Source organism: Oncorhynchus gorbuscha, linkage group LG16, assembly GCF_021184085.1.
Source record: "Oncorhynchus gorbuscha isolate QuinsamMale2020 ecotype Even-year linkage group LG16, OgorEven_v1.0, whole genome shotgun sequence".
Lineage (NCBI taxonomy): Eukaryota > Metazoa > Chordata > Actinopteri > Salmoniformes > Salmonidae > Oncorhynchus > Oncorhynchus gorbuscha.
Genome location: NC_060188.1, coordinates 70,989,994 through 71,016,472, shown reverse-complemented (window position 1 = coordinate 71,016,472; position 26,479 = coordinate 70,989,994). Strand labels below are relative to the sequence as shown.

Sequence of the window (26,479 nt, the reverse complement as noted above, 5' to 3'; positions counted from 1 at the left end):
CCTAATAAACAGGCCGCTGAGTGTACATACACATATATAATGGTGTGTAAATACAGTATAGGAATAGAAAAGTGTGTACATCAGTTGTTATATAGGATGAACCATGACTAGAATACAGTATATACATATAAAGTGAGTAAAACAGTACTAAACATTATTAAAGTGACCAGTGGTCAATGACTCTATGTACATAAGGTATCAGTCTCTAAAGTGCAGGGTAGAGTATCGGGTGGTAGCTGGCTAGTAACAGTGACTAAGGTTTAGGGCAGGGTACTGAGCAGAGGCCGGCTGGTAGTGCCTGTTTAATAACAGTCTGATGGCATGGAGATAGAAGCTGTTTCTCAGTCTCTCGGTCCCAGCTTTGATGCACCTGTACTGTCTCCGCCTTCTAGATGGTAGTGGGGTGAACAGGCCGTGGCTAAGGTGGCCGAGGTCTTTGATTATTTTCTTGGCCTTCCTGTGACACTGGCTGCTGCAGATGTCCTGGAGGGCAGGCAGTGTTGCCCCGGTAATGCGTTGGGCTGACCGCACCACCCTCTGGAGTGCCCTGCGTTTGCGGACGGTGCAATTGCCGTACCAGGCGGTGATACAGCCCAACAGGATGCTCTCAATGGTTCATCTGTAGAAGTTTGTGAAGGTCTTACGGACCAAGCCAAATTTCTTCAGCCTCCTGAGGTTGAAGAGGCACTGTTGAGCCTTCTTCACCACATTGTTTGTGTGAAGGGGCCATTTCAGGTCGTCAGTGATGAGCACGCTGAGGAACTTGAAGCTTTTGACACTCTCCACCTCGGAATCGTCAATGTTGATTGGGGGCGTGCTCGCTCTGCTGTCTTCTGTAGTCCACGTTCAGCTATTTTGTGTTGTTGACATTGAGGGAGAGGTTATTTTCCTGTCTCCACTCCGCCAGGGCTCTCACCTCCTCCTTATAGTCTGTCATACATATGATATGTCAAATACATATGATCATTGAACTAAAGAGTCATTCCATCTCCATTGTCCCTTGCCACCAGTTAAACACTTCAGTTTCCACTCATGCACTGTAAAGTCAACATCCTTAACTTTCCAGTTCTCAGTCCCTATTCTGGACTTTCAACCCTCCCCTGTCAATCACTCTGCCATTCACACTTAACCCTCACAAAATACTAATCACTACAACTACAAATACCTATTTTCTGGTTAGACTGTAAACTCTCCTTCCAGACTCACAATAAGCATCTCCAATCCAAAATTAAATCTAGAATCGGCTTCCTATTTCACAACAAAGCCTCCTTCATTCATGCTGTTTAGTGTGTCAAATCGGAGGGTCTGTTGTCCAGACTTCTGGCAGTCTCTATGGGGGTGCCACAGGGTTCAATTCTTGGACCGACTCTCTTCTCTGTATACATCAATGATGTCGCTTTTGCTGCTGGTGAGTCTCTGATCCACCTCTACGCAGACGACACCATTCTGTATACTTCTGGCGCTTCTTTGGACACTGTGTTAACAACCCTCCAGGCATGCTTCCATGCCATACAATTCTCCTTCCGTGGTCTCCAATTTCTCTTAAATACAAGTAAAACTAAATGCAGGCTCTTCAACTGATCGCTGCCTGCACCTGCCTGCCTGTCCAAACTCACTACTCTGGACGGCTCTGACTTAGAATACGTGGACAACTACAAATACCTAGGTGTCTGGTTAGACTGTAAACTCCAGACCCACATCAAACATCTCCAATCCAAATTTAAATCTAGAATTGGCTTCCTATTTTGCAACAAAGCATCCTTCACTCATGCTGCCAAACATACCCTTGTAAAACTGACCATCCTACCAATCCTCGACTTCGGCGATGTCATTTACAAAATAGCCTCCAATACCCTACTCAACAAATTGGATGCAGTCTATCACAGTGCCATCCGTTTTGTCACCAAAGCCCCATATACTACCCACCATTGCGACCTGTACACTCTCGTTGGCTGGCCCTCGCTTCATACTCGTCACCAAACCCACTGGCTCCATGTCATCTACAAGACCCTGCTAGGTAAAGTCCCCCCTTATCTCAGCTCGCTGGTCACCATATCATCACCCACCTGAAGCACGCGCTCCAGCAGGTATATCTCTCTAGTCACCCCCAAAACCAATTCTTTTTTTGGCTGCCTCTCCTTCCAGTTCTCTGCTGCCAATGACTGGAACGAACTACAAAAATCTCTGAAACTGGAAACACTTATCTCCCTCACTAGCTTTAAGCACCAGTTGTCAGAGCAGCTCACAGATTACTGTACCTGTACATAGCCCATCTATAATTTAGCCCAAACAACTACCCCTTTCCCTACTGTATTTATTTTATTTTATTTATTTATTTATTTATTTATTTAGCTCCTTTGCACCCCATTATTTTTATTTCTACTTTGCACATTCTTCCACTGCAAATCTACCATTCCAGTGTTTTACTTGCTACATTGTATTTACTTTGCCACCATGGCCTTTGTTTTGTCTTTTACCTCCCTTATCTCACCTCATTTGCTCACATCGTATATAAACTCGTTTCTACTGTATTATTGACTGTATGTTTGTTTTACTCCAAGTGTAACTCTGTGTTGTTGTATGTGTCGAACTGCTTTGCTTTATCTTGGCCAGGTCGCAATTGTAAATGAGAACTTGTTCTCAACTTGCCTACCTGGTTAAATAAAGGTTCAATATATATATATTAAAAAAAAAAAAATCTGCATATCTATCACTCCAGTGTTAATGCCTAATTGTAATGATTTTGCCTCTATGGCTTATTTGTTGCCTTACCCCCTACTCTGCTACATTTGCACACACTGTACATACATTTTTCTGTTGTGTTATTGACTGTATGTTTGTTTATGTGTAACTCTCTGTTTTTTTGTCGCACTGCTTTGCTTTATCTTGACCAGGTCGCATTTGTAATTGAGAACTTGTTCTCAACTGGCCTACCTGGTTAAATAAAGGTTCAATAAAATAAATAAAAATAGGTCAACATGGGGCAAATAGGCAATTGCTTCTAGTGGGAATGAAACTTGAAAAGTACACATATTCACCTCTTCTATCAAATAAAAATATACTGTAGTTCATTGCTAACAATAACTAATTGCAGTAATAATAACCCACTGAGAACCCAGAAAAATGAAACTCTCAATATTGTTGTATTCCTTGTCTGCTTGTTTTGCATTCTCAGTGTTTGACACTGTATTCATCACATTGTATGTTTTTGTTTTTATTCAAAATATCTATCAGCGTATTCCAACAAATCTTTCTTGACGACTGTTCCTGAACTATGCTTATCCAACTCCATCAACTCACGCTCATGGTTACAAAATGAGGCCAGAGTTCAATGATTGTGAATAAACATTTCTGCAATGCAATTTCTCTCAGATTTGTTCATGCTATATTGGAGGTGTTGACTACCAAAGTTAAATCAATATAGAGGTTGGTAACTTTTTGTGCACAGTGAATTGCTAAGAGCAATGAATACATGCTGGCCTGAGAGCCTTGATTTCAATTCTCAGAGTGTAAATCGGCAGTCATTGAAAGCAGAGCAATAACGATTCTGTCAGGGGACTCCAATTTAGCGCAACATTTCACCTAATTAGTTGTTTGAACATCCGTATGTCAGTGCTAATGGACTTTTTAATCGTTAAATCAAATACTGTTTTGTTGAGGAAAGTTCTTTACACCAGTGTTCAGTGTCTAGTCCCTTTTTACTTCATGCTGTATTGTAGAGCTATTACATAACTATGATGACTTGACAGTGAAACCTCATCCATCAACATAAGGGCTGGATACTGTACTGGACCCCCATCGTCCCACATCACCATCAGCCACCGCTTGGGCTGACAACAAAGATCCTAATTCTCTCCCGAGTCCCCATTTCACAGTGGAAAAGAATGATTTGCTTGTCGCTGCGTCCCGCTGCATGCCCAGGGGAAATGCATGCTCAACTTCAAAAAGGAGGCATGATCCCAGGACAAGATCTGAAATAAGTCAGGGAATATAACATGCAGAGCAACGTGGTAGAGGGTCCCCCTCGTTGCGTGAGCTGACATGACTTATGCTCCAGCTGAACTAATTCTGTACTTCGTGGAGTCGGGTCTGTATCGTATTAGGTTGACAGAGATGCATCAGTCTATTAGGCCAGTGTTCCTAACTTCGGTCCTCAAGTACCCCCAACGGTACACATTTCCGTTGTGGCCCTGGACAAACATGCTTCATTCAACTCATCAAGGGCTTGATGATTAGCTGAAAAGTGGAATCAGGTGTGCTTGTCTGGGGATACAATAAAAATGTGTACTGTTTGGGGGTACTGAAGGAGTTGGGAACAGTGTAGTTAGGTGAAATAGTCACATTTTACTTCATACTTTTTTTATTGTACTTTTTGTATTTTATGTGTGCTTTCTATCAGTCCATCAACTATATGAGAAACGCATCTCAAACTCCCCAAAAGCAGCAGCATCAACTCACTTCTGTCTGTCTCCTGTCTTTCCAGTGAGAAGCAGTGGGACTGAAGTGACAAAGAGAGCGATAAAGAAAGAGGAAGAAAGAGTCTTTCATGTGGAGAGGGGGCTAAGGTGCTCAGCACTCCCTTCTGAATGGTGTTTTTCAGGGCGTTCACTGCTGGGACTTTTGGGGACTCATATTCATGTTCTAAAAATAAAGAAATCTCAGAGGAAAGGGGTTAAGCTCTAAATGGATCTTAGAGGTGGAGGTGTGAAATCTGTCCATTAACCAAGAATACCCCTGTGTCACCCTTCGTCCCAAAGCTGTCCTCCTCACAGTCCAGAGAGGTGTCCTGAGAAAGGAAGTGATTTCAACTTTTCAAAGTCTATTAATACTAGGTGACCTGTTCCCCATCATTAAACAAAGTCTGAAGTGCTGAGACGTACACCTTTCAGACACAAAGTTTTCACCAAAGACCAATTAAAAAATATATATTATCTGAGGACTCTTGTGTAAAAAAAATTCACTTCAATCAGGGAACACATATTTCTGATTGAATCGAATAAAACCAATAAACTAACACTGAAACACAAAAGGCTCTCACGCTCTGATGTTTTTCCACACAAACTATGAATAAGTAATTCTTCATGGGATCCACTGCCTTGACAATGGCCTCAATGGACTGTACATTTCCAGGGATAATTACTGGGTAGCAGATTAACTAAACAACACATCACAGAGAATAAACATGTTAATTAAACACAGTCTCTTACGACTCATGTCTTCTTGATCAATGGTTTAGCCCTTTCCCAAAAGTTCTCTTTAAACGTACAGTTGAAGTCGGACGTTTACATACACCTTAGCCAAATACATTTAAACTCAGTTTTCCACTAGTCCTGACATTTAATCAGAGTAAATATTCCCTGTCTTAGGTCAGTTAGGATCACCACTTTATTTTAAGAATGTGAAATGTCAGAATAATAGCAGAGAATTATTTATTTCAGCTTTTATTTCTATCGTCACATTTTCAATGGGCCAGAAGTTTACATACACTCAATTAGTATTTGGTAGCATTTCCTATAAATTGTTTAACTTGGGTCAAACGTTTCGGGTAGCCTTCCACAAGCTTCCCACAATAAGTTGGGTGAATTTTGGCCATTCCTCCTGACAGAGCTGGTGTAACTGAGTCAGGTTTGTAGGCCTCCCTGCTCACACACACTTTTTCAGTTCTGCCCACATTTTTTTATGGGATTGAGGTCAGGGCTCTGTGATGGCCAGTCCAATACTTTGACTTTGTTATCCTTAAGCCATTTTGCCACAACTTGGGAAGTATGCTTGGGGTCATTGTCCATTTGGAAGACCCATTTCCGACCAAGCTTTAACTTCCTGACTGATGTCTTGAGATGTTGCGTCAATATATCCATATAATTGTCCTACCTCATGATGCCATCTATTTTTGTGAACTGCACCAGTCCCTCCTGCGGCAAAGCACCCCCACAACATGATGCTGCCTCCCCCGTGCTTCACGTTGGGATGGTGTTCTTCGGCTTGCAAGCCTCCCCCTTTTCCTCCAAACATAACAATGGTCATTATGGCCAAACAGTTCTATTTTTGTTTCATCAGAGCAGAGGACATTGCCAAAAAGTATTTTTTTTTGTCCCCATGTGCAGTTGCAAACCATAGGCTGGCTTTTTTATGTCGGTTTTGGAGCAGTGGCTTCTTCCTTGCTGAGCCGCCTTTCAGGTTATGTCGATATAGGACTCGTTTTACTGTGGAAATAGATACTTTTGTACCTGTTTCCTCCACCATCTTTACAAGGTCCTTTGCTGTTGTTCTGGGATTGATTTGCACTTTTCGCAGCAAAATACGTTCATCTCTAGGAGACAGAACGCGTCTCCTTCCTGTGCGGTATGACGGCTGCATGTGGAGTGGTTGAAAAACGAGTTTCAATGACTCCAACCTAAGTGGATGTAAACTGTATTCCAAAATGTTCTATTTAGGGTCTGAATTGTTGGATGGTTTTTGCCCATGTTGGACCATGCCCAACCTCAACACAAGCGGGGAAATGTCTAATCAGGGAGGAAACTTGAAAGCATTGTTACACACCGGCACACCAGTGCAGGGGTCGTGGGCTCACAATTACACATACGGAAGGCAAACTGATGTAAGGGCCTGCAAGGTGAAGATAAATGACAGAGAGCTTCCTCTTATTCTTTATTTTAAAACCACCACCCAACAGCTTACACTGAATCACATGAGCCATGGTCTGAATGCCTGTTATGTGCTGCAAGTCTGTCAAAAGGTCTTGAAGACATGTGGTGCTTTAAGGATACACTGAACTCATTTGAGATACTGTACTCCTCTGAGAAAAGACACTACATCCATGTGAGATTTGAAATTGAAATAAACACAGAGATTGAAACTCAGAATTTGTATCAGTCGAGAAGTTGAAGCAACAATGCATTGAGACTAATAGCTAGTTTAGTTTAGTTAGGAAGAGATAATGTGAAAGCTACAAGCAACAGACTGAGATATTCAACTGATAGAATGATTATATATCTGAGAGATATTCATGTCAGGGCAAGTCTGTTAATAAGGAGTGTTAATGTGATCAGAAAAAATAACGTGATGTACCTTGATTGTTTCTTAGCCCTTGGTCTCATGATAAATAGTGTTAGGTAAAGATTAAGCCCTGTTGAGTGGATGATTCTCTAACTAGCTAATGTGCAATCTAATCCACTGCCGATTATAGTGCACATTCTGGGACATGAGGCTACGAAACCGCATTATGGGTTTGATACAAACATGAACTGATGTAACTTAGTCTGTATTGCTGTGGCTGATCAGTTTCTGTATGCATGAAAGGTTTAAAGGCACCGATTAGTTTATTTTAAGTGTTAAACTTTTAAATCGACTTTGGTCAGCACTATGCTATACGTGGCATTGTTTGTGCTGCTTTTTTTGTGGTGGAGAAAAGTGCTGTCCATGCTCACATGGCCATGCTCACATTCCATCAGCTTTACCCCTTTCCCATAGAAATCATACTGTACTGTTGCCTATGTACTGCATATGAAATTCATGAGGGTCATGCGATCTACCAGCCTGGTCTCATAGACCAGACGTAACACAGTAAAGGTAAATACGGGACATTCAAATTAGTATGATATGTTACGTTTGGTGTTGTTACTCAAGACAGATGGTTACTTAAGGCAAAAACTAAAGTGGGGTGGATGGGTGGGTGTATAACGCAAACATCTAGCAACCCAAAGGTTGTAAGTTTGAATCTAACCATGGCCAACTTTAGCATTTTAGCTAATTAGCAACTTTTCAACTACTTTAGAGTGTGAAGGTGAACGGAAAGCCTCTAGAGCAATCCCACTGGGATTCTCTGCCTCTAAACCTATTACAGGGGCCGAGTCACTGGCTTACTGGTGCTCTTCCATGCCCTAGGAGGGGTGCATCACTTGAGTGGGTTGAGTCACTGACGTGATCTTCCTGTCTGGGTTGGCGCCCCCCCTTGGGTTGTGCCGTGGCGGAGATCTTTGTGGGCTATACTGGGCCTTGTCTCAGGATGGTAAGTTGGTGGTTGAAGATATCCCTCTAGTGGTGTGGGGGCTGTGCTTTGGCAAAGTGGGTGGGGTTATATCCTGCCTGTTTGGGCCTGTCCGGGGGTATCATCGGATGGGGCCACAGTGTCTCCTGACCCCTCCTGTCTCAGCCTCCAGTATTTATGCTGCCGTAGTTTATGTGTCGGGGGGCTAGGGTCAGTCTGTTATATCTAGAGTACTTCTCCTGACTTATCCGGTGTCCTGTGTGAATTTAAGTATGCTCTCTCTAATTCTCTCTTTCTCTCTTTCTTTCTTTATCTCTCTCGAAGGAACAGAGCTCTAGAACCATGTCTCAGGACTACCTGGCATGATGACTCCTTGTTGTCCCCAGTCCACCTGACCATGCAGCTACTCAAGTTTCAACTGTCCTGCCTGCGGCTATGGAACCCTGACCTGTTCACAGGACGTGCTACCTGTCCCAGACCTGCTGTTTTCAATTCTCTAGAGACAGCATGAGCGGTAGATATACTCTCAATGATCGGATTTGAAAAGCCAATTGACATTTACTCCTGAGGTGCTGACTTGTTGCACCCTCGACAACTACTGTGATTATTATTATTTGACCATGCTGGTAATTTATGAACATTTGAACATCTTGGCCATGTTCTGTTATAATCTCCACCCGGCACAGCCAGAAGAGGACAGGCCACCACTCATAGCCTGGTTCCTCTTTAGGTTTCTCCCTAGGTTTTGGTCTTTCTAGGGAGTTTTTCCTAGCCACTGTGCTTCTACACCTGCATTGCTTGCTGTTTGGGGTTTTAGGCTGGGTTTCTGTACAGCACTTTGAGATATCAGCTGATGTAAGAAGGGCTATATAAATACATTTGATTTGATTTAGTCACTTTGCAACTACTTAGCATGTTAGCTAACCGTTCCCCTAACCCTAACATTAACACTTTTAGCTAACTCTTCCCCAACCCTAACCTTAACCCTTTAACCTAACTCCTAAATGTAACCCTAACCTTAACCCCTAACCATAATCCCTAGCCTAGCTAATATTAGCCACCTGCAAATTTGTAACATATTGTGCGTATGTCAAATTCATAACATATTGTACGTTTTGCCAATACATAACATATAATACGAATTGTAATTCGTAAAATATCATATGACATGGGTGATGGACATCCACAAATGAATACATACCATACCAAATGTTACATTTCATACTAAATGTCATGTCTTGTATTTACATACAGAATAATATGAAATGCTCCGAGACCAGGTTGCAGCAATCCACATGTCCACATGCCTCATGCAGCAGCTGCACCAGGAGCAGCTGCTTTTTATTGGAGGTTTTTACAAGCTTTCTGAATCCCCACAGAATGTGTCTGGCTTTTCATGAAATGATAAGTGTTAATCAGAGATCAGAGTCAGACCACGTCAAGGTAGCTGAACGCAATGACGGAGAATCTCAAAGAATCATCTAAATACATTCCTAGAAGTGTGTGACCTAGATATAATCGTATTATCAACTCCTGCAACTTTATTTTAGTGGGAAAATCAAACCTCTGCTGAGGCAAGTCAAAACGGCAAGAAAATTGCTTTACAAAAGGTTAGAGGAAACCTACCCTTATGGACTAGAAAAACACAATATTTCTCATGGTGCAACAGTCTTAATTAAATTGACTTATTCTCTCCTGTGAGTCGATAGCCGTTTCCCCTGTCTCATCTAGCCATGGCTGATTTATGATATTTCAAGGCAGAGTAGTTTCTGGAGAGTAGTTTAAATGAAGCTTTCTTAAGTTATTATTGTTCCATTCTCACAGCCCTGAGAGCACTCAGGAGGGAGGGGGTCCTCTTGTTCTCTCTCCTATTGTGGGTTATGCATATTCAGCAATAAGCTCTCTCCTTGAGAGGAGTGCTCGCCTTTACTGTCATAGCAGATAAACACAAAAGCAACCATAATTGTGCCTCTAGTTCCATAAAAATCCCATTAAAACATCCTGTCATTGATTCTATAATGCCGATGTCGTGGTATTGTTCAATCTTCCTGAAAGCCAAGCATTAGTGGGACACAATGGCTCCCTTTGAAGCAACATTTTAAATATTGGATGACAAGCAAATTGCTAATTCTTACAGTTTTATAAATAATTGATGACACATTTTAAACCCTATAATTACACAGGCCCTAAGCTGGAACGACACACTGCAGTAAGCCCTTTAGTTTTACTCACGTAAACTCCTATTCAAAACAACACCACTCTTTCCTTTGCTCAGACACACACCGAGTTATGTGCTCTTCTTGAGTAATGTGGTTTATGATTGCCCTTTGGAATATTATCTTTTCCCAAATAGAACCCCTTATTAATTTGGATAGACACAAAACCACTCAATGAATTAAAACTAAATGAAAGCTGTAGACACAAATTATATCTCTGCATTCTCTTTCAGTTATCTAAGTTGTAGATTGTATCATAAATTATTCATCAGAGTTGACTGCACCAAAGGCTAATTTCCAGTAGGAGAGTTCTCTAATGACATCAGAGGCACATCCATGGCTTTCAGCGTCTCTAAAGAGCTGCTAACATCAGGGCCATAAGTCACCTGTGTGATGTTGCTTTAGCTCTCTCTCTTCCTCTCTCCCTCTCTCGGAGTGTTTTGCAAATGCGGTCACTGCTTATATTTGGACAGGTTTGTGTTTTGACTAAACTCACTGGCTCACATTCTGAGGGAAAACAACAACTTCTGATATCTTTCCAGTAGACTCACCGCCACATTCTAAAACCAAGTGGGAGCCATTCAGTTTCATAACTGAGTTATGAGGCCAAACATATGCAATCATTTCATAATCAATACACCATCTGCTGATATGGTGAGAGGCTATATTTTTTTTATTCCTTCCCACAGCAACTTTAAATAGTTACTGAATTATAGATAAAGCTAATTCACACACTATCCTTTCTAACATCAACAACACTTTTTTGATAGTCTAAATCGGTACAGCGAGGCAGCATTGTAAGGGGCTTTTTAGGGGAATGTAAGAATGTGGTGCCGATGTCATACAGTACCTTTACTAAAAGGGCACAGTATGACACCAGCAGGGACAGGATTGCTACACAAATGGTTAAAATGCTCAGAAACTATGTTTTCTATTAGACCATTTATTACAGTATTCATCTACCACCTCAGCCAGTTGTTGAGGTCATCTGGCTGTGCATCGATAACAAGCTAAAATGAAGGGGAAATCTACAGCCAAGAATAATCTAAATGAAAATATCTAGTCACAGTGGCTGCCTTTCATTGGATATGGAGTTGGAACTGTCAGTCTAAACAGTCAGCTGTGTACGATAGGACTGTCTAAAAATGGCTTCTTAGTAACTGAAAATAGTCCATCCTTTAGCAGCAAACTAATTTGCGGACATTCCATTCCATGTTGCCAGTGCTGTCTGCTGTATCCGTCTACCTCTTACTGAATGGCAAAAATGGCTTGAACTGATGAGCATACAAACAATAATTTACAATATTTGTCTGGTTATGTGAATGGCAATTGCAATCTGAGAGTAACTCCACATTTTCCACTTGACATAGAATTATACAGCTGATAATATTCTGTGAAGCCGTGCCTTTCTCAAGGGCAAAACAGCAGTGTCTACACCTGGGAATTAAACCTGCACACCCTCTGGCCACATGCCCATCCTCCATTGCTACTCCATTTTACCACTGGATCCCCTGAGCATTTCACTATATGCCTGAAAGGTATTTTCAATGAGTGTCATATTCAAATTAAGACCTTTTTGTATTTTCCCTGATTCCCTTATTACAAATGTTGACATACATGCTTTGTTAAGGAAGATAGAGAATATTCTACATAGTCTACTGTCACAATATGATATCAGGTTAGATCAAGTAAGCAAACTGCAATGTAAAGTTGCTATTATGTGTCTATCCTAAGTAGGTCACAAATAAATCAAACATCTAGTTTAGAGCGAGGAGCTATTTTTAGAGACCTTCCTTGGATGAAGCCACAGCAATATGAAAAGGTCACATATTCCTGACTTTGCAGAGATGCATTGAACGCCAACCATGGCATGAAACACAACTATGAAAACAGCTGTGCTTTTACTCACAATTTTTTGTATTAGTTAGTTATTTTGGTGTATAAGCATAATCTTACTAGGTAGCTTTGGTTAAAGAGGCAAAGGGAAACGGAGATACATTTATTTATTTTTCTATATTACTTTTGGCTATATACAGAAATATTTCAGCACTTTTCTGCCATTCAAGCAGGAGTGGATTGGCCATCTGGCATTTCGGCTGGTACATTTTTAGTCCAGCGGGCCTGTCTAACTTTGGTTTTTAGCACAAAATTATAATTGTCTGCCTAATAATGGGGGACTTAAGGAAAAAAATGGGCTGGTATGGGGGCCTCAAGGAAAGAAATGGACAGGTGTAGGGGCCTCAAGGGGAAAAAACGGGCCAGTGTGTTAGAAATGCCAGGGACATTTTAGGTCCCAGTCCACCCCTACATTGGCACGTTCATAAAGAGATCCCAAGGGACCAAGGAAGGCCAAAGGAAGATAGTTTTACCTGTGATTTGATATAAAGCAGGAAATTATCAGTATATTTCTATTCATGTTGATCTATAATAGCCTACATTTAATGCATTTTTTTTACTATCTCCATTATAAATGATGGTGTGGCAAAAGACATCCATGTGTTTAGCCTTGTGTTGAAATTAGATATAAGAATAAATAATTTACATTTGAACCATATCGAGATGTTAATCAATAACGAGTTCCTAAAAGGCAACAAACTTGGAAACATCTGTTTTGCTATTTAATTACGTGTTACTTTTATTCCTTATTCTTATACTTATTTTGTTTATTTATTTTAAACTGCATTGTTGGTTAGGGGCTTGTAAGTAAGCATTTCACTGTAATACCTGTTGTATTCGGCGCTTGTGACTAATAACATTTGATTTTTGATTTGTAAGAGTAAGTCTGACCAATAATGGCTTTGCAATGGGCTGCCATAAATTTGATAATATACATAATTTGAATTCAAATGCATCACATATATTACTGTCAGAGAAACGTTTTAGGATAGAAGATAATAGCCTAGAATATAAAATAATAAAATAAGAATAGATGCAGCAAGATCCACTCGTGATAATGCTTTCTGTTTTCCCACAACGTTTCCACCCTTTCCGATAGAGGGCAACATTGTCACTAGTAATACGAGCCATATTAGACAAGAGTCACAGACTACCATCTTTAATTAATGAGAGACTCATCAAAAATATATGTTTTTGACTATATCAAACACCTTATAAGTAGTCCATGTAGTGAGCAACATCCTGTAATAAATGTATCATGCGCTGCTATATTAAACCTTATAAAGGCTAAATGTATTACCTGTGTTGATTGTGGAGACATTCCCGGTGCAGGCCAACATATTCACCATGTCTAATCAACGCATATTTATACAAAATAGTCCGCACATATGTTGAAAATGATAAGTATCTCTTAATTGCCATGTATTCACTGTAAAAGGCCCAGACTGTACTATGCCGAGTCCCTTCGGTCAAGGGAATGATGAACAACTGAATAATGAGAGGACTCCGCCAAACTGCCTTGATTGGTTGGGAGGTCAGGGCTATCCAATCGTTGCATTACGTACGCAGCAGTGTGTGCGAAGGAGTATTGTATGCCAGTTTGGAGTGTGCACTGTACGCTGGAACTATCACTGGAAAAAGTCCTTGCGAGTTCAAGTTAAATAGGCACAATATTTAACTTTATTTCCCAGCTGTTTGCTTTTTAAAAATAGATTCTAAACTGGATTATTCAGCCGTAGCCTATCAATGTCGTGATTCATGCACTTTGGATGAAGCAGTTCAGAACGGACTTCGAACATGAGTTGGTGTCTCCAATATACAGGCACACGGTAACATCTCAAGTGGATTGGAATTTCAATGCACGGGAGAGTAATTTCTACCTGAAATAAGGATTTTGCGCATTTTATCGCGAGTGTTTTGGAGTCTGCTACTACACATATGGAGTAGGCATTTGGAGATACGCAAAATGTTTTCTGTTAGAGCGTTATTATAGACGATACAATGAAATTGACTTATCTATAGACAACGGATTCACCATACAAAGAAGAATATAAGAAAACAGACGTTCCAGAGACCTTTCCTGAAGCAAGGACAAAGGGGTCACATTTACAGTATCGGATTGTTAAATGTGCATCAGCAACTGTAAAACGCACTCCAGCGCACGGGTTCGCGGGCAAAGACTCCACTTGTTAACCGACTCAACATTATTTTCTGACCAGTGACATTTTGAAACTTGTTATACCAAGGAGTTAAACGTACGCATACCTTACAAATCTATTCGACACTGGAAGGTGATGAGATAAAGAATCCAGAACATTGTTTTACCTGCAATATACTCTTGTTCTGCTTGCATAGCCTGCACCGAACAGAGGAAACAGGATTTCACGATATCTATTCAGTGATGGTTATCATTTGTCATTTTAAACGTGATTTTACGCATGATCTACATGCGACACTAGCGAATGGGATCTAGAATTGTACATTTACACTGTATCCATTTTTGTTTTATGATTTCATCGTGCCGTTGATTCATTTGCATCACTGAATAAGCGTGGAAATGGCAGGCTCCTGTTCCAATTGGAAGTACTACCTTTGGTTTTTGACAGTCTTGTGCAGGTCGCTGTTGCCGGTGGCCAAAACGTTGGAATCGGTGGTTTGGAACTCACAAAACCCAAAGTAAGTGTTAAATGTGCTAATCTGGGATATATTAGAAATATAGCCTATATCTGTATAATCATGCATCGAATACAACATAACGCTCATGCTATTCTATTAGCATAAAGATGTAAAGATGCTAATGGTCAATACATATGCATAGGCGCCTGGACATGCTTCCAAATACTATTTGCGCTGAATGACATGCGGGGCTCTGTAATGTGCTAGCTCTGATGCCTCACACGGTGTTGAATGGAAAAGCATAGGTCTACTGTAAAACAATATGAAGTGGAGTCATGGGGAAAGCCAGACATGGTTTGATAGCCTATACATCATAAAGGCCATATTTTAAACCATCAATAATAAGCATAGATCAGTTCTGCCTAGTGAGTCATTCGTGGATTTCTAGATGTTATGGTAAATGTATTTCATTCAAGCTATGTTCGTTATTTAGATAGGATTCATTAACTCGTGTTTGTCATTATTCAACTTCCAACCAACATTTATGAGATGCCAAATTCACCTAGAATCACCCAGGCCCCATCATTTACTGTTAGGGAAGCCTACATCTACTGCAGCAGATTGGTCTCTATAATCAAGTGAGAGGCAGCAACTGCTCCTGGTGTGTGTGTGAGAGAGTGTGTGTGTTTGTGTGTGTTTGTGTGTGTGTGTGTGTGTGTTTTCAGGTGCTCTCCTCTGGATGGATTGACACATTTATAAATGTGTTCTCCAAGTTTAACCCATATCTTTCTGGCTTTGAGGATAGATACATTGCCTAATATAACATCCCCACTCAACATACTTCAGTCCTCAGAGCGTAACAGGGATTTTTTTAAATATAGGCCTTTAGTGGTATTTTGTTATTTGATCTAGATGAAGACATATCAAACATCTATATGTTTCATATGCATTTCAATCCAAGTTATTCCTGGAATCATTTCTGATCCTGCAATACCGAGTCTCCAATAGATTATATGGGTAGTTTCTGGCTGTTGAGGCCTGTCTGTCTTTAATAATGCTATAGTGTATAAAATAACAATAATAACATATGTGTGTGTATATATAACCCTTGGGCAAAATCTCTTCAATCAGTAAAGATTAAAGTAATATAAGGGAACAAATTTAAGTGGTACCACAAGGTAGCAGTGAGTGATGTCTCTTGCATATACTTGTTATAAAATATATATATGAATTATATTATCAAAGCATCCAATTAAGCTGATAAGGTGAATCACACCTTTTTATAATTAACTTAAAAATGGGAAATATTGAGAACACATCTCTATTATTCTTTAAAGCAATAACCGAGGGCCTCGGTATTCAGGATTTAAACACCAGCCGTGGATGGAGTCAAGTGAAGTGGCCTAGTCCTGAGCTTGTTCACTCAACAGTACACATTTTAAAATAAGTCATGACACGGAACAACGTAAAAGTGCTGACAGAGACAAGTCTTTAATTGCCGTTGAGCAGTTGTTAAAAACGGGCTGTTTTGTTTTACAACAGTTGGTGGCTGTTTTCTCAAGTAAGTTAATGTTTGTTTACTTATCTACCGAGTGGTATTGCTTTGCTTTGCCTACAATGCTGGTAGCTAGGTCGTCCAGAGTGCAGCCAGCCACTTAAAAGCTGATTACAGATCTATTGGGCCATGAGGACATGAAGACTTGATGATGTTCATACAGGCATCAAAATAAGTTAATTGATATGTTATAAATTGAATTCACTCAAAAAATATTGATGATTGCACCTCCAGAGAAGCTAACTTCAAAGCATAATAGATATATTTTCTTTCCAATGTATAAACTAAACGTTTTCATTTTATTCAGAGCTGAGGCACGTTTATTTTGTTTATTTTGCTGAGTTGGTTCAGACTAAGTTTGCTCCAACTGCACCTGTGGTTTTTGAATTGGAATGTAGCAGCCATTTTGTATCAAGACATTGTATGTCAAACAAATTTGTCAGTAGTTCGGATGAGTTTCATTGTGTGTTCAGTGTGGATGTAAACTCAAACTTCAGTTCTCAAATGATCAGAGACCACACAAAATGTCAACATAAGTAATGTATTTCGAAGAAGACATTGTCTCAAGTGTTTAATATTGCCTTATAACAAAACAGGCCAAAGCAAGTCTTTTCAGGGACACTAAATAAACATTGTTTGAGTTCTTGTTGACTGTAATGATTTTATGACTTGAGGTGATGGCCCAGAAAAAGGCTTAATAGATGTCTAACTCGGACATATGGAATAACACTACCCCGATGCAAGCGCAGGCAAATCACTCTGTAAAGCAGCTTACAGGGCTTTCCACAGTAATTCCAGGCAGATCGACTCACTTTTTTTTAAAGACACATTTACGCAAAGGCCCCTGGTATATACTTTTTTTGTCTGTTAGTTGTGCATGTTCGACAGCACTTCTTATTATATGTTAAATATAATTTACGATTCTGCGATTTCCATTTTTATCTCAATACGATACTTTTTACAATACGATACGTCTCTGTCAATGTTGACTCAAATTGTCTACATACAGTTTCAAATAGGACATATAGCCAATATTGATGGATCAACACTGAACTTAGCTGAGACGTACTGTATGTTGGGACTTTTATTTTGGCCCTCAGTATTTCTGTTACTTGTTCAGAGTAACAGACTCTACGAGTGAGGAAAGCTTTAGGGTTGCTACTATATTCCCTTCTCCACTCTTTATTATTTTCCCTTATTAAAATGATGTAGCTGGCCCACCACATTGAGTCATATGCACTTCAGACACACTGTCTGCTGATTCCTCCCCAGTACCAGAACACTGGCATGGACTAATTTGACAGCTATACACTTAAGAAAAGCACTCCATTCATGTAATCACATGAAGTCACACTCTAACACGTAGATAGGCCTACTGTGATACAGAGATCAAACTCGTACAGCATTGAAAAGCAGATCTAGTGATTGGGTACATGAGGAACAGCTTGTGGTAGACCAGGGAACTTCACAGAATGCGTAAGAGTGTAAACACTAGACACAATACAAAAGATTAATGCATATAAATGCATTTGTTCTTTGATCACAAGTCAAGACTTTAAGATATTGTTAACATTTTGGAAAAGTTGTTTCTGCAGACTTCTAATTTATATGTTCAAATCCACAATAGATAAAGCTATTCCAAATTCTATTTCAGGCATATATTTATAAATATTTAACATTACAACCAGTAGATTTGTATTTTTTTCTGTGATATTACTGTAGGAGTATTGTTGTTGTAGTTTTTTTACAAGAGGGATGGATAAGCATAGATGATATTTTCCAATACATTTGTTTCTACCTAAGAGAAAGAAGGGGATATAGTTGGTAATTGGATTTATTGAACAAACTCGTTCCTTTCTAATTTCTCAAGAGGGAATAAAATTAGTAGGTAATTGAAAATCTGTCTTTCATTAACAAAGGAGATTTCTCTAAGTTCCTCTGAGAAGTGAGCTCACTGGCAACTTAAGATAGGTTTACCTGCATTTACTATATTGTAGATCTACCATGAAAAAAAGAGAGAATATTTTGGTCAAAGTATAATCAAATATATTATGACAAACCTTTCTATATTTTGTTATATGAGCATCTTGTTCTAGCCGTAGAAAAAATACTTCATGTCATATTTGTCATCTTAAAATGTAGTTTGTTGTAGCAATTTCCATGTTGGGCTCACTGATATCCCACACAAACATTGAGAAAGAATATAGTAGTTTGTCACCTAGATTGACAGTGGTTATCATACATGTTTTTCACATTTTGTTGCATTACAAAGTGAGATTGAAATAGATTTAATTGTGATTTCTTTTGTCATTGATCTACACAACATGATCCATAATATCAAAGTGAAAAAAACTATTAAAAAAAAACATTTTTACAAATGAATGCAAATTCAATAACTTAAATGTAGTCATTGCATAAGTATTTACCCCCTTTGTTTAGGCAAGCCTAAATTAATTCAGGAGTAACAAATCACATAATAAGTTATTTGGACTCACTCTGTGTGATTGACATTATTTTTTTAATGACTACCCCTTATTCTCTCCCCCAAACATACAGCATCTGTAATATCCCTCAGTCGAGTATTGAATTTCAAGCACAGATTCAACTACAAAGACCAAACGTTCTGAAAGCCTCATAAAGAAGGGCAGTGATTAGTAGATGGGTAACAATAACAAATCAGACATTGAGTATCTCTTTAAGCATGGTCAAGTTAACAATTAGGCTGTGGATTACGTAATAAACCAACCAGACACATCAAAGATACAGTCGTTCTTCTGAACTGAGCTGCAGGACAGGTAGGAAACTGCTCAGGGATGTCACCACAAGGCTATTATTTTAGAAATGAGATCAATGGCTGTGATGGGAGAAAACTGAGGATGGACCAACAACATTGTAGTGACTCCACAATAATGACCTATATGACAGAGTAAAAAGAGGAATAAAAACAAACAGAATCCAACAAAAAAACATGCACACGTATGCAACAAGGCTTAGTGCAATACTGAAAAAAACACTGCAAAGGAATACGCTTTTTGGCCTAAATGCAAAGCCTTATGTTTCGGGCGAATCCAACACCTCACGTCACTGAGTAACTGCCTCCTACTTTTCAAGAATGGTGGTGGCTGCATCATGGCATGGGTATGCATGACACCGGCAATGACTGGGGAGGTTTTCAGGATAAAAAGAAACGGGATGGAGCTAAGCACAGACAAAGTTCTAGAGGAAAACCTGCTTAATTCTGCTTTATAGCAGACATTGGGAGAGGAGTTCACTTTTCAGCAGGACAATAATCTACAACAGAAGGTCAAATCTACACTGGAGTTGTTTACCTGGAAGACAGTGAATGTTCCTGAGTGTCCAAGTTGCAGTTTTGACTTAATCTGCTTGAAAATCTATGGCAAGACTTGAAAATGGCTGTCTAGCCATGATCCCTAACACCTTGACCGAACTTGAAGAATTTTGAAAACAATTATGGGCAAATATTTTTAATAGACTTATCTAATAAGAATCACAGGGGTGAATACTTATCTAATCAAGATATATTAGTGTTTTATGTTTCATTAATCTTAATCTTCCACTGACATTACATAGTATTGTGTGTAAATCTTTTTTGTTATTGTGATTGAGTGATTGATATGATTTATTTAAGTGTCATACACCTACTGGTGCCCAGCCCACATGGGCTTACAAGACACTACTAAACACATTATCATTTTTCTTGTACTCAAAACAAAATACATTTAACTAATTATATGCATATAATAATCATGGCCAGAACAGCTACCATCTAGCCACACTACACAAACAGTACATTTCTCCTTCTCCTCCAGGCATTGTGAACAATCTGAGCAATCTCAAACACGCCCTGTCTGAAACAAAATTCAAGCCTCTGCTCGCCCTGTAAGCAGAATACTTCAGGGTTATTGCCACATTTTTTTTATATACAAAAAAGAACATGTCTCAGATTGTCATACAGAGGGCTATAAATCACTAAATTGATTTCTTCAAGATCACACAGTAGGCATGTTCTAAGAATTATCTTCAGGCACTCTGTTAAATCTACACGTCTTTATAACCGGGGGGGGGGGATCTGAGTTGTGCGCTAACTGACCTTCGACTTTTTGTTAGGTTCAGGTGGACATATGGTTCAGTGATGTAGTTCTCTTGGATGAGAGTGTAAGTTTAGGTTTAAACCAAATATCAGCTGCTCAATTTTCCTTTTGAATCAGTAAAGGCTTGTCCTTGATTTGGTTAACACCACATGGAAATTTATTCCTGAAATGACCATATTTTTGGTGAAACTGTATTTCAGTTTCACAACAAATAGATAATTCTCGAGCCCATGGATAGTTATGAGTAAGGTCCCAGTCCAATTTGTTTTTGTGATTCTGTGATTCTGGCATATTTATCAGTCTATTCCATAGATGTACCATGTCAGTTTGTCTATATATTGTAGATGTGGTCAGTATAGATGTGATCATTGATTTTGTAACTTTGTAACACAATAAAATGTGAAGAAATCCAAGCGGGGTGAATACGTATGATAGGCACTGTACTACATGTAGGATGCTGTTCTGCTTTTGAGACCCATCACTGCTGGACCTTGTAAATTCACCCTGTCATCTCTCTCCCTTGTGAGAACAATAGCAATGTAATCCTGTCCTGTATTTCCCAAGATTATGGTTTATGTGTCAGATAGAGCCAAGCAGGTGGTGGCCAGTTAGTCCTACTGTATGTCTTCAAGAGACTAGATTTGCTGTTTTTAACCATTGGTGCATGTGAAATACAAGTTTTTAGACAACTTGCATTTACACACTAACAATACTAGTTTCATAATGTTGTTAAGGTTTCCTCGCGGAGGTTATGATAGGATAACAGGACAACAGGCTGTTAATTAAGAAGAAAAAACATTTGAATGCAGTATCATTCCATTTGATGGTGCACTTCATACCATAATTATACTGTAGTCAATGATTCAGAAATTATCTTTGCCTTTTAAAGCCAGGGAGCATTATTTTTGTCTGTGCTCAGTGCTCTATCTTGAAATCAGACCCTCTAACTAGGTAATTTAACTAATCCCATATTAAATCCTCAGTCAAAAACAAGAAAGGAGACACCAAAGGTTAATGTTTTAACTATCCAGTTAATGTATTATTAAAGTTATCAATTTGGGAGTGAAACCTCTGAAATCTCACACTGTGAAGACCAATACGAGAGACTATCTGTCTTCAGTGACTGTTTTATGGTTATGTCAACAGTTCGACATGATGTTGTAAAACGTGAGAAAACATTGCATTTGATTTGTGTTTGAATAATTTTCACAAAGTCACATATAGACATTTACGGATATAGTTTGGTGCGGAGATTCAGCAGCGTATGATAAATGGAGAAGATATCGAGTGTCCTGTGTGTTTAATACATTAGAGCCAAGTAGCTCAAGCTTTGCCTGACTGTGCCATCATGATCAATGCGCCTGTGATTAAAAGTGACAGTCTAGAGATTAACTCTGTCACTGTTTAAATAGGCTGTGCCAACCCTCCAGCCTTTAATAAACCCACCCATGCCCCTGCTCCCTAGGTTTCAGCCGTAGTTTACACAAGAAAGGGATTCCTTTGAGAAGTGTCACAGGAGTGGTTTTGTTCTCTTCCTGCCCTCATCCCTTCATGCTGGTTCTGATAACGTTTCACAGAAACCCAGACCCCATCACAAAGAGGAGAGACTTAGAGCCACCTCAGGACGGCTTAACACAAAAATGAAAGGAAAGTAAAAGCAGTCATTGTGTCATTAGGCACTCTAATATTCCACTTTTAGAAAGTAGTGAAGCTACTATTCCAGACAGTCGTTTGAGTCTACCTTTTTCAGCCATTAATGGCTTGATTCTGATCAACTGAGCACCTGAGGAAGGTCATTGTACGTACATACCATTGTGAGATATACAAGGCATGGTTTTAGACATTTTATTATCTTGGTTAACCTACAACTAAAGTATTGTGTAATTGGTTAGATTCTCAATTAAGTTCTGGGTACATACATTTGAAGTTGGAAGTTTACATACACCTACATGCAGCCAAATACATTTAAACTCAGTTTTTCACAATTCCTGACATTTAATCCAAGTACAAATTCCCTGTCTTAGGTCAGTTAGGATAACCACTTTATTTTAAGAATGTGAAATGTCAGAATAATAGTACAGAGAATGATTTATTTCAGCTTTTATTTCATTCATCACATGGGTCAGAAGTTTACATAGACTCAATTAGTATTTGGTAGCATTACCTTTAAATTGTTTAACTTGGATCGAATGTTTCGGGTAGCCTTCCAATTTAGGCCCATTCCTCCTGACAGAGCTGGTTTAACTGAGTCAGGTTTGTAGGCCTCCTTGCTGGCACACACTTTTTCAGTTCTGTCCAGAAATGCTCTATAGGATTGAGGTCAGGGCTTTGTAATGGCCACTCCAATACCTTGACTTTGTTGTCCTTAAGCCATTTTGCCACATCTTTGGAAGTATGCTTGGGGTCATTGTCCATTTGGAAGACCCATTTGCGACCAAGTTTTAACTTCCTGACTGATGTTTTGAGGTGTTGCTTCAATATAGCCATATAATTGTCCTACCACATTATGCCATCTATTTTTTGAAGTGCACCAGTCCCTCCTGCAGCACAGCACCCCCACAACATGATGCTGCGACCCCCGTGCTTCACGTTGGGATGGTGCTCTTCGGCTTGCAAGCCTCCCCCTTTTTCCTCCAAACATAACGATGGTCATTATGGCCAAACAGTTCTATTTTGTTCCATCAGAACAAAGGCCATTTCTTCAAAAAGTATGATCTTTGTTCCCATGTGCAGTTGCAAACCGTAGGCTGGCTTTTTTTATGGTGGTTTCGGAGTAGTGGCTTCTTCCTTGCTGAGTGGCCTTTCAGGTTATGTCGATATAGGACTCATTTTACTGTGGATATAGATACTTTTGTAACTGTTTCCTCCAGCATCTTCACAAGGTCCTTTGATGTTGTTCTGGGATTGATTTGCACTTTTCGCACCAAAGTACGTTCATCTCCAGGAGACAGAGTGCGTCTCTTTCCTGAGCGGTATGACGCCTGCGTGGTCCCATGGTGTTTATACTTGCATACTATTGTTTGTACAGATGAACGTGGTACCTTCAGGTGTTTGGAAATTGCTCCCAAGGAAGAACCAGACTTGTGGAGGTCTATAATTTTTTTCTGAGGTCTTGGCTGATTTCTTTTGATTTTCCCATGATGTCAAGCAAATGTAACCGATGTGAAATGGCTAGCTAGTTCGCGGGCTGCACGCTAATAGCGTTTCAATCAGAGACATCACTCGCTCTAAGAACTTGAAGTAGTTGTTCCCCTTGCCGTGGCTTTTATGGAGCGATGGGTAACGATGCTGAGGGTAGCTGTTTTCTATGTGTGCAGAAAAGGGTCCCTGGTTCGAGCCCAGGTAGGGGCGAGGAGAGGGACAGAAGCTATACTGTTACACAAAGAGTTATTGAGTTTGAAGGTAGACCTTGAAATACTTCCAGAGGTGCACCTCTAATTGACTCAAATGATGTCAATTAGCCTATCAGAAGCTTCTAAAGCCATGACATAATTTTTGGGAATATTCCAAGCTGTTTAAAGGCACAGTCAATTTAGTGTATGTAAACTTCTGACCCACTGGAATTGTGATACAGTGATTTATAATGGAAATAATCTGTATGTAAACAATTGTTGGAAAAATGACTTGTGTCATGCACAAAGTAGATATCCTTGTCCTAACCGACTTGCCAAAATTATAGTTTGTTAACAAGAAATTTGTGTAGTGGTTGAAAAATGAGTTTTAATGACTCCAACCTAAGTGTATGTAAATATCCGACTTCAACTGTACATGTTAAGAGAAGATAGAACAAATAGCTCCACTATCTCTTTCTTTGCAAGTTTCGGGCAAGTCTATGGGCCAAATGTCCCATCCCCTTCCGAAATAGAAAGAAGCTAACACCTGCAAAATTGTGATTTGTCCGAATAACCAGTGAAGAAAAACCCAACCTGGAACTAATGCTGCTCATCTCACGCATTCCGTTGTGTCATGACAGATCTACGGTCATAGAGAAATTACTAGAGGGGCTATGTCATAAACCCTCAAGGTTCCAGAATAAGGTGAAAATGACAACCATTAAACGATATTAACTATATCAATTTTCACGACATAAGAAGGAATTCCCCTCAAATTGGGGAAACAACATTCCTTCCCATTCACCCCCATTGTAAAAGAGACAACATCGTTGTTGGTTTTTAGTTATACAGAAATAACAAAACATGCCGAAATGTTGATGTGTTGGTCAATGTACATGTAACCAAGTCAAAAATCCCGACCTATGGATCGCAATGCTCCTATGGAGGAAAAAATAGAGCATGCGAGAAGAGCCCTGTGACTTCACGCTATTCGCCTTTGTAGAGTGGGAAATGTGCGGACTCGGTGTCCAATTAGGCTACACGTTACTATGTGTGTGGAAAACATTTCATCACAGGTAAGGCATATATCTTGTTTAGTATAGTTAATTTATAACGCCACTCACTATTTCTAGCTGTATAGTCAATTTGTTTGTGTTGTAGGGCTTGGATAGCTTAATGTTCCGGTCGGTAGCTAGCTAACTCACTCGGCTCCTAGCACCGTCATTAATAGGGGCATGAGGGAAGCCCTGCAATATTATGTTTTTCTAAGTAGTGAGAACAGGCAATGTTGAAAGGTAATCTTTAGACGTGTTGTACTTTTGTAATTGACTAAAACAAGAAGACAACAAGAAAATTGTGTTTGAAAAGGGTCACATTTTTGCTGTGAGTTAATGGGGTAACCTAGGTAAACACAGGTTGTTTTCCCAACAGGCGGGCATTCTATTTAATACCGATCGGGACTATTGTTTGAATGTAATGTTGGCATATTGGCAGTTTAAAGGTGCACTATGCAGAAATCGCTCGGCCATTTCCTGGTTGCAAAAATTCTAATAGTTACCTCATTTCAGTTTATGTGACAAAACAAGCAAGTATAGTGTTGAGAATTATTGTGCCATCTAAACCGATGTGAAATATATTTTCCATAACCCAAAATATTGTATTTTCAGCTGGTGTACAAAACCGAAAGTAAAAGACGCAAAAACGAAACCTAAAGCATCAATATGTAATTTTAGAAATGTGAAGTATTTTATATATGTAATTCTCATTGAAAGCAAGTCTACAAATGTTAGATCAGTTCTATATGTGCTATTTTTATGCTTCCTGTTTTCAAGTTTTGGCATCCTTTGCTTTCGGTTTTGTACACCAGCTTCAAACAGCTGAAAATACAATAATTTGGGTTATGTAAAATATATTTTACAGCGGTTTAGATGATACAATGATTCTCCACACTATATTTGCTTGTTTTGTCACATAAAGTGACATTTGGTGAACTATAATAATTTTAGCAACCAGGAGATGGATGAGCTATTTCTACATAGTGCATCTTTAAGAACAGGAAGCATAGAAATAGCGCACATAGGACAGATCCACCGCTTCTTAGACTTTATTTCAATGAGAATGACAGATCTATAACTCACATTTCTATTTGACTTTAGTCAGATTCCCCAAAAAGTTGCATATTGGAACTTTAATAATAAAAAATAAATAAAAAATGGAACCATTCCTCTGCCTGGCTCACAAACATACAGTGCAGATAAATTATTACAATTAATTATTTTACATAATATCTTATCACATAACTGGAAAACCATGATTGACCAAAGTGGCAGACCTTTATCCCATCATAAGAAGGTTCATGTCCATTTGTGTGTATGTTTTCTGCCCACGAGAGATTAGACATTTTGAGATGAAGACATGAGAACTGTTACCTCATCTTATGTCTATGAAAAGATCGATGTATCACCATTCACATGTGGGCCACATTCTCCTATCTGAGTGCTCTGTAACTGACTGATAAGGTCACTTTAAGTGGCCTTTCCCTTTTAGTTACTTATTTAAATCAATACCCGAAAAGGGAATATTCAGGGGAATGTTTTACAGCATGTTTTCTCAGGGCTACTCTGGGGAGTGAGCTTTCCACCCAAATGCACTGTTAATGGACGACCCAAATCTCTTGCACTAACATATGTATTTTCTAGCTGTTACATTTTTTTTTTTCATGTGACGACTAGTATGTGCAGGACCTTTTATGAATCTGTTGACAG

General features: G+C 39.4%; 1 protein-coding gene across 1 annotated transcript in view; it reads left to right on the top strand.

Moving 5' to 3' along the window:
• The first annotated feature begins 13,671 nt into the window (after positions 1-13,671).
• Positions 13,672-26,479, top strand: part of LOC123999203 (ephrin-B1-like) — a 72,392-nt gene continuing 59,584 nt past the window's right edge. The window contains exon 1 of the mRNA XM_046304735.1: positions 13,672-14,775. Coding sequence (XP_046160691.1) covers positions 14,657-14,775 — 119 coding nt within the window. The 5' untranslated portion in view covers positions 13,672-14,656. The remainder of the gene's footprint in view (positions 14,776-26,479) is intronic.